At 43.7% G+C, this 9,798-nt stretch overlaps 1 protein-coding gene across 1 annotated transcript in view; it reads right to left on the bottom strand.

Moving 5' to 3' along the window:
- Positions 1-6,971: 6,971 nt before the first annotated feature.
- Bmp10 (bone morphogenetic protein 10) overlaps positions 6,972-9,798 on the bottom strand; it is a 6,401-nt gene continuing 3,574 nt past the window's right edge. Inside the window, exon 2 of the mRNA XM_028778463.1 lies at positions 6,972-8,689. Within this exon, the coding sequence (XP_028634296.1) occupies positions 7,758-8,689 (932 nt within the window). The 3' untranslated portion in view covers positions 6,972-7,757. The remainder of the gene's footprint in view (positions 8,690-9,798) is intronic.

Genomic DNA, 9,798 nt, shown 5'->3' with positions numbered 1-9,798 from the left:
TCTGAATTGGCTTAGTGACTCACATTTGCCCAAAGGGATGTTGAAAGGGGAACACCGCTAGCCTTTGAGGAGAAAGATACACTCTGGGAGAGTTTGGGCTGTCCCCAAGGTGGCCTTGTGGAGAGAACATGGTGAGAAAAAAAGTTGAGATGCCCCCCAAGATTCTATCCCAGGTACTTTTGTCTTGATGGTACCCCTACTACCATCAGACCAAGGATATCTCAGAGAAGTCCCCTCACAACTGAATCAACCCAAGGTTTTTGAGCAGAAGAAATGGTTGTCATTTAAAGAGCCTCCTGGGTGTGGTTGTCACACTGTGATGGGTAACAATAATGAGATACAGCTACAGGCAAGACTGGGACTTTGGTACACAAGAATCTGGGCTGGACACCACAGGGGTCAACAACCAGCCTTCAGGTCCCTGGCCTGCAAGTTTCCAAGGAATTCCCTAAGGGGAAAAGCTTGAAATGGTCATGGGAAAGGACCTGACAAGGTATTAGGGATTCCTGGGTTTGTAGTGTTGTGGTCAAACAGGACTCAACCTCTAATCTCAAAGATGCTCTTGAGCCTTGATCCCTGACTGTGAGTCCTCCATGTACCAGCATTCCTTCAGGAATGCACAGGCAATTCTTTCCACTCCTATAGCCTTCTGAGCCATCATGTACAGGCTGCCAGATTCCACAAATAAAAATGTGCAATTAAATCTCAACTTGAGGTAAACACTGAAGAGTTTTAGAATAAGTACGCCTTGTACAATATTTGAGAAATGTTTATAGTAAAAACACATTATTTATCTTAGGTTGACGTTTCACTAGCCACTTGGAACTGATGTCTGACCTCACACTGCGTCAAGCCGAAAAGTTATGCTTTGAGGCTATGTCTAATGCTCACAAAGTTTTGTTAAAAAAAAAATCGCAAAAACTTCAAAAAAGAAAGAAGGAAAGAATAAAACATGTGACAGCTGCAGCAAAAAACATATCAGAGGCCGGTCTCATATAAATATTATGTTAATTAAAACAGATGAAGCATAAACAAAATAACTTCAGGGGGCTGGTTTTTGTTCCGCCTGGATTTCTTAATATAGTAACTCGGTTCCCATCCTGTTAGCGCCCTTTCCTTATCAAACGTTGAACTGGGTGTAAGGAAGTTTAAATTCCCAGAGATTGGATCGCATTCTCTAAACACTTGCAACAGATGGTCTCTTGCCTGAAAAGCGTTCTTCCTTTCGGGGAACAGTGATGAACTCGGCTATTTCAGGAAGATAGGCTGTGATTCATTTTTAGACAACAGGTTTTCTACTCTGAGGAACACTCCTCCCATCCCACCCTTCCGCTGAGCCTGCCCACAGGGCAGAGATCTCATTTGAATACACCTTAGGTGTCACAGGGAATAAAGAGAAGCCTGCACTGCTCTCATCACCTCAGAGAAAGTGCAATCGCCTTACAGATTTGTAAAGGTAAGCGTCCTTTGAGAGGAGGTAAAGATGAAGTCAGTCGAGGCACTACAATAGCAGAGAACTGAAGAAGAAGGAGAAGGAGGAGAAAGAAGAGGAAGAAGAAGAGGAGGAGAACAGTAGCAGCAGCAGCAGCAGCAGCAACAACAACAACAAACAACAACATCTTTCTGCCCTGTCAGAGGTGCTTGATCCACTCCAGCCACAGACATGGCACCTCAGGGCTTTTAATCTCTCACAGTTCCTCACACCTGTGTTGCCTTTTTCTTTACACTTTTATCTTTAAACAGAACTGTTTTACAGAACATTTTTCTGAAAGGCTCCTCTGCTGTTTCCTCATAAGTAATCAGGCTGTTATACATTTAGGTAACAATAATAATTAGAAGGTGGGCTTGCTAGAAACTTTCCAGGGCTTTCAAGGAAATCAACCAGTGTTCTGCGTGTAATTGCTCTTGATGTGAAAACGCTGTTTTGTGCCGCTTATCAGAAAATCTTAACCTGAGCCATATGCTCTAAACTCTTGTCAAACTTTTAGTATCTCATTTTAAAGTAAAAATGGATTGTGTGTTCATGAATTTCCCAGTTTTCTTGGGATGGATGAGATACAGGATGTCTGTGTGGATAGTCCGAGGAAGAGAAAGAGAGGGCAGAAGTCATTTCTGTAAGCTGACTGTTGAGGACTGTGAGTCCAAGACAATCACATAATCCATTTATAACCACCAAGTTAATAAGCTCTCACTCTCAAACATACCCCTTCTTTAGAACGAGCCACTTCTGGACAAAAGTGGGCTCTTGTCCACGTGACCAGAGTCACATTCTGGAGTCCCATGTCTTGTTTCTCACAACTCCACAAAAATCAGTTCATACAAATATCATTCTCAGAGTTTTAACATATGATTACATATAGTGTGTGTGTGTGTGTGTGTGAACTCTGAACATAATCTTCTCATTCGTTGTTATAAGCTACATTGTAAAGTAGCTTGTCCCTCTGTTTTGGTCCAGAGCATCCTAGTTGCCTCAGTCTTAAAAAAAAAAAAAATACAGAATGAAGAGGCCAGTCAGTGACCTTGCCCAGGTCAGACCACATGTGGAGAAAGGCATCAGGCCATACCATGAGAGGCATCTACAAATGGAATTATTTGCAGAAGAATGTATAGGCTGCTGAAGAATTCAAGTCATAAGAACAGCTTCCCCAGCCCCTTCAGGCCTAGCCCAAGCCCTTGAGGAGCACTCTGCTCCCTCCCCTCCAGTCCGGAGGACAAGGGGCTGTGCTTACTGTCACATGTCAGATGCCAGGATGTTGGAGTCCACTTGAGAGAGGCAGAAGAAGGTCCCACGGGAGGAACTATATTCTTCCATCTCTGTCTCCTGGCCCTTCTAGGCCCACATGCTGCCATGGGAATGATCTCCCTTTCAGATCTCCCACCAACCTTCCTCATGCCCCCATGCACAGGAGGCGGCCTCATACCTTACATGCTCAGATACTCGACATTTCCTGGGGCTCTAACAAAGATCCTTTGTGCTTCCCCAGTGACTTTCACACACAATGACCCGAACTACTGGTTAAACTGAGCACAGAACAATAGAGTCCCCTAAGAAGTCAGGACACTCCTTATCACTAATGTTTGCAGAGAAGTTGGATGTATTTTAATGTCTATCAAGAGAACAGAACAGACCAGCTGGCTGGAAGGATCCCCCTGAGATCATATGACGTTCAGTAATGAGATCAATCAAATTTAACCCCAGTAGTTTCCAAATTCATTGCAGGATTCGAAGGAGTATTTTTCCAGTTATTAGCAAGGAGGAGCCAATTTGGTTTCCTTCTCTGTTGCTAGTGCCCCTGGAGTTTGCACAGGATCACATAAAACGAGAAGGCTATACAGTGCAGCCTGCTGTCTCTTCAAGTCATTTTCTACTAATTAAGCAAGAAGTTGTGTTCCATCTGGATACAAGGATATGGAAATATAATGAGGTAGAATAGAGGGAGAGATCGCGTCCAAAAAATAAACTGCCGAAGTTTATTGTCAAAATAAGTTTCCATTTTATTCAACAGGATGACTCTAGTGTACACCTTTGTTTAATGAACAGAATGCAGAATTTTTATTTCCATATTCATTTTAGTCTAACTTGTAGTAATCTGGACATGAATGGTGAACTTGCTTTACCAAAGAATATGACTGCTTAGCTGAATTGGCATGTCCCAGAATCATCTCATTTCCTAGATGCCCTGAGCCTGCTTGCGAGAGCTAGCATCCATCTCTTCACCAAAATTAAGTCAGGGGCTCACAAACACCCGTATGCATGTGTGATAGAAATGGACTGATTCCTGTAAATGGTCACTCTCCACAGGGTGTTTATGAGTAGGTATGTTTCCACATGTGCTGGTATTATCAAGTGCTAGCTCCCATCCTTCTGCTAAATGTGGAAAATCAAGTGTCTTTGGGAAGAAGAAAACACACACTGAAAACCCAAGTTTCTTTTCTACCACACATGAGCTATGGAGGGTTAAGTGGACTGGAGTGGGGGTCCAGGACTGAAGGGGACCTGAACTGCACTGCAAATAAATAACAAGAGAGTTTGCCTACATACTGTTGTACTTTATGAATTTGGGGAAATTTGAGATATAAATTTCTTCATATGAACATACCTTTCACTGGAAGAATATAAAAAAATGATAAAACTCTAGTAACTATTTTTAAAAAGTATTTCACCATTAAATTCCCAGATTAACACTTTTATACTGAAAAAGAATGGGGTGCTAGGAGGTCACTCTGAAGAGTCACTGCATTGACTTTTGTCTGAATTGGTGTATCAGGGTGGTAATGGGCATTTTCAGAAAAGAGACCCCTTCTTTGGGAGTGTGTCCAATTAAATCCTACTTGCATCAATGGAGTAGCAATCATATTCACTTGTGGCTGACAGTTTCGCTCTCACAATGAAGTGAACCATGGTGAGTTAGGGATGGCATGCCATTTGTTGACAAAATGACTCGAAACATTTGTACTTCAGTTAAACTCTACTGTTTACAAGTCGGCAGATACAGGGAGGGGCTCACAGTTTACCCACAAGACACAAATTTACAAAGCCATGTCCGGATCCCTTAAAATAACAGGACAGTGCTGGGCAGTGGTGGCGCATGCCTTTAATCCCAGCACTTGGGAGGCAGAGGCAGGGTGGATTTCTGAGTTCGAAGACAGCCTGGTCTACACAGTGAGTTCCAGGACAGCCAGGGCCACACAGAGAAACCCTGTCTCGAAAAACCAAAGAAAAAAAAAAAAAACACAACACAAAACAAACACAGGACAGTTTGATGCAAAAAAGCAGGAGAGGACGTATATAGGTGTAAATTCTAAGTGAGCTATGTTCCTAGAAAAAGCACACTGTGAGCTGCAGAAAGGGTTTTTTTATCCAAGAGGGAGTCACACACATAAAAATAAAATCATAATATTCTACACTATATTACAAAAATAAATATATTAATCAATAAATATTAAGAAGCCTAGAAACTTTTACATGGCTGTGCAGGTGGGGTGAGGTGGCTACCAAGTGTCCCCGGTACTCAAGAATCATTAGATTTATTAGCTTGTTCCATCAAAGCAAAAGAAATAAAAAGAAAACAAGACCGGTATGGGCAAGCCACAGTGGAAGATCTGTCATTGAAGAAATGTGTCGGTTATGTTTCAGTTTGCTGAGAGCCTGCCCATTCTGTGGTTTCAGGTTAAGTCGGTGAAGTGGAAAGGCGGCAAGCAGCTGTTGGGAGAAGGGAGAAGAATGCTTCTATTTATGGCTTTTGTCACTCCATTTTCTGATAAGGAAGCAAATTCACAACAATAATGAAAACAGTAACACTTGAATATCCAGCACGTGGCTATCTGCACGCCTTTCTACAAGAAGGCCGCCACGAAAACACCGCTTCCATTTGTGCTTTAGTAAATGGAGCAGCATGTGGGGTTTGCAGACAGCCTCAACTGTCACCTCTTTCCAGAAGCTCAACTAAGTCTCTCCAGAGGCTGCCTGGGCAAGCGGCAGTGGGTATGTCAGGATACGAGAGCTGACATCTCTAGTATCAGAACGTTAATGTCAGTGATGTTCTGTGGCCAGAAAGCATGCAGCTCCAAGGACCTGGCTGTTGTGTTTTCCTGGAGTTGGCAAGCCATTTAGCATCACATGACACATCTAAACTATTGAAATTACAGAGCTGAGCCATGACTACAACTTAGAACAAACTACTCCTACTAAGCTAAAATTTCATTATTATGTCCGTGATAGTGTCCTTGAGAAAGGCTCGGCAGTACCGTGGAGTATGAGTATGTGTGGTGTACCATAGAGTGTGAAGGCTGTACCATTTCCTCAGGGTTGCTGGCATGGCTAACCAATGCCAGCTATACATGTACAGATTCATGCATGCACTCAAGCACATGGTGTCAGGAAGAGGCTAACATGGATGCTTCTTAGTTGAATACCCATCTCAGCCAACACAATGTTCCTCACCATGTTCCCATTGATGATCAAAATATTCCACTTCCAGGGCCACAGCTTCTCTGAGATTTGTATTTTGACTCACTAGGTATATAGAGTTGAAGTCCAAATTTGGAAAATACCTGTCCTTGATAGAACAATCTGAATATACAGCCCTAAGAAGTTTATGGAAAGAAAGCTGATTGCTAGCCCGGCATTAGTATATATAACCAATATGGTAGGGTTGGGCAGTATACTGAGGTCATAGTCCTGCTTCTCATGGGAGTCACTGTGCCACCTGTCTGCAGATGCTATGGTGACTCAGGACCTGCCTGCTCTAGCTCCTCCTACACAGAGTCGAGGATCCTAACAGGAATCAGTGGGGCCAGCACCAGGGTCTCAGTGTCCTTACAACCTTCTTACAACCTTCTTGGTGGACAAGAATTTCAAATGGAAAGGAGGGCAGAGCAAAAAGAATGGGGGTGCTAGCGGATTTCTCCCAATATCAAGGCTGATTTCAAAGTTCAAGCACAACCCTTGAGTGATCTGCTTATATTTCTACTAGTTCATGGGCTTGGGTGTATTTGCTTGGACTCTAGTCTTCTTCTGTTCTGTATTCTTCATGAAAAAAAAATAGCAGAAAGTATAAAACTCAAATCAAATCAAGTTAAATTTCCAGAATGAGTCTAGAAGTCAGATCATTAGCTGATTTCCCACTGAGGGAAAATGCTTTTAGGTGCCCCTGTCATGTCGTGTCTGGTGCCTCCTCCTGGTCCACATCATGGCTGAGGAAGGAGAGAAAGACAAGAAGACAGGAGGCATGATCGGAAGGAAATTAAACAAAAGGAAGAGGATGGAGGAGAAGGCAGAGGTGGCCAGTGAGGAGAAGGTCATAAAGTGAGGAATATTTTCAACTGTGTCCATCAAACAGCTTCCTTCTCAAGTCCTCTCAGTCTTGGATTGTTTTATTTTGTCCAAAAAGATATAATTATCCCATTAGAATTGTGACAGTTTTACTACCACACCTGAGGACACCTGTGCGCCTCCCCCATCCCCCTCCACCACCTCCATGGCCCTTTGTAACACTAAGGGGTGGCACATGTGGCCTTGCCTCTTGTTGACTAAGGGAGTGCCAGTCCTGAAAGGCCTTTCCCCCCACCTTTCTTGACCAGGCACTGTCCTCAGGAGTACATGGCCCTGGGGCCCATACTTTGCAAGGGTATCTCTGGGAACATTGTCTGTCAAGGTCATTTGTTTTGTGTTTCTGACAACCCTCTCCACATCTTGAACCTCATCAAGCCTGCTGCTCTGAGCCATGGCACATACAATTGAAAAGAACTATATTTATATTCCCAGAACATTTGGGAAATATACTTCTCTAGATGGTTAAACTCCTGATATGAACTTTCTTGGCCTAAATCCCATATCCTATAACACACACATTCAGGCGGAAGCCACTCACATGTTGAATATAGTCTGCCTCTGTTGAGCAAAAAGATTTTCCTGAGTTCAGGTGCACCTGCATGAATGTGCACAAGTATCTGTGTGTTGATGATACTGCCTTCAGGGTTTGCTCTTTCCAAACTGACAGAAAGCATAAGTAGTACGGGCCTGTGTTTTGTTGTTAAGAGATGGTATCACTGAGAAAGAAGAGTCCAAAGAAGATAACTGGACGGGACTGGATTTTAGAGAAAAATACACATTTCCTACAGCACACTGACCTGTCCAGTTCCCTAAGGTGGCAACCTCTATTATCTGTACACCTTCATTAAATAGTCTTATTAAATAGAACACAAAATATACACATCTGTAGTTATTAAATAAGCAATAGGACGCCTCTCCTCTTCTATCTACAGCCACATTCAGACACGGCCATTCCTTCGTATTTAAACTTGTAGGTGACAACACCTTTATCTAAATAGAGGATGGAGATGGGATCCAGCTTTGTGGGCACGCAGCAGGCTTTGGAAGCTTTCTGGGAATTCTTGAGGTGAACCAAGGCCTGGATAATTGCATGTTTTGTAGGTGTGAGGTGCTCTGCCAGAGGGTAGTTACACACACCTCGGCATTCATAGGCCTCGTACCCAGGAGGAGCGATGATCCAGGAGTCCCAGCCAATCTCCTTGAAGTCAATGTACAGTGGAGTCTTCTTACAGTAGTTCCCCTTGGCGTTCCGCCTGATCCGAGTAGAAGAGTCATCGATCATGTTCGACCGCATCTGCAGCAGAGCCTCTTCATCGGGCCCGCTGAAGAAGTCATCAGAGTCCAGGTCCAGATCCTGCTCATGGGCAATCAATTCGTTCAGTTCTTCTTTCTGCTCCTTGTCATTGCTTTGGTCATCAGAAAACACAACAAGCAAAGGGTCATGCTTATTCTGGGCACTCATATCTATTTCCAGTTGTCCCCGTCCTGGGTCCTCAGCTTGGTTTTGTCTACTTTCAATGTGGATCTCCAACTGATGGGTTGATGGGCCTGACTTTTGCCAACGTCTGGTGGCATCCGTGACGTCAAATGTCTCCCACTCACTGTTGGTTCCGTAGATCTCTGTTGATACTAAGACCAGCCTGCTCCTCTCCTCCTCGCTACCATCTGCACTCTCTAGGACCTCAAAAATGGTAACTTTACGGTCCACACCATCATAGATCATACGATCTCTCTGTACCAGTGTGTACAACCTCAGTTCAGCCATGACGACCTCTTCGTGGTGAGGGATGGATACATTGAAGAGGAGAGGATATTTCCGGAGCCCATTAAAACTGACTGGTTGAGAAAACAGATCTAAAAAAGAAAGATACTTATGAGAAATCAGGCTTGCAGTATGTTTCATTATATAGCAGGTGCTTGTTTAAATAGTAAAAGGAAAGAAAACTTGCCCAGTGTGATGGTTTATATATGTGACACTATTAGAAAGTGTGGCTCTGTTGGAGTATGTGTGTCATTATGGCTTTAAGACCCTCATCCTAGCTGCCTGGAAGTCAATATTCTGCTGTCAGCCTTCGGATGAAGGTGTAGAACTCTCAGCTCCTCCTGCACCATGCCTGCCTGGATGCTGCCATGTTCTCCCCTTGATGATAATGGACTGAACCTCTGAACCTGTAACCCAGCCCCAATTAAATGTTGTCCTTATAAGAGTCACTTTGGTCATGGTGTCTGTTCACATCAGTAAACCCTCACTAAGACACCCGCCTGAGCTGCCTCACGGGGATGGAACTGGAAGGAATCTTGGAGCTGTAGACGAGGCCTCTGTTTTTCCAGCCAGTAACAAGCCATGACACGGATCGTGGAGATTGCTCTCTTGAACACTTCCTGACTAAAGATTTCACTGCTTTTGTTTGTAACAGGTGGTGATCTCCATGAAGTTGGCTGGGCCCTGGTCTTCACAGATCTCCATAGAACAGGGGTTGTTAAACTTTGGCCCACAGGCCAAACTGGGACTGTCACATGCTTTGGAAAGAAAACTCTGCCAGAGCCCAGCCCTGCTTGTATATTGCTGGAGTGTCTCTGGCTCATTTTGCCCAGCAGAGGCAGAGTTAGATACGAGCTATCTGGCCTTTTCAGAGGAAGTTTGCTGACCCTGTCCCTACATAACAAAGTTTAGCAAGGTCAACAGAGCAACCTTAAAAGAAGGAGTCTTAGCGATTGGTTCTGGGGTGTGTAGTTCTCTCTGAGAGTGAGAGAGAGAGAAGGTGAGTCTTAGGGTAGACACATTACCTTAGTGATATTCACTAGCATCCAGTGTGCAGTTGGACACATATAAACCACCCAGGATCTTTACATAATAGCTTGTTAAAGGTCCTTTGTATCAGAAGTATGTCTACAAATACTTCCGTATTGACTCTTTTCTCTTCTCTTCTCTTCTCTTCTCTTCTCTTCTCTTCTCTTCTCTT

Source organism: Grammomys surdaster, unplaced genomic scaffold (assembly GCF_004785775.1).
Source record: "Grammomys surdaster isolate TR1022 unplaced genomic scaffold, NIH_TR_1.0 336, whole genome shotgun sequence".
Classification (NCBI taxonomy): Eukaryota; Metazoa; Chordata; class Mammalia; order Rodentia; family Muridae; genus Grammomys; species Grammomys surdaster.
This window is presented reverse-complemented; position numbering and strand designations above follow the sequence as displayed.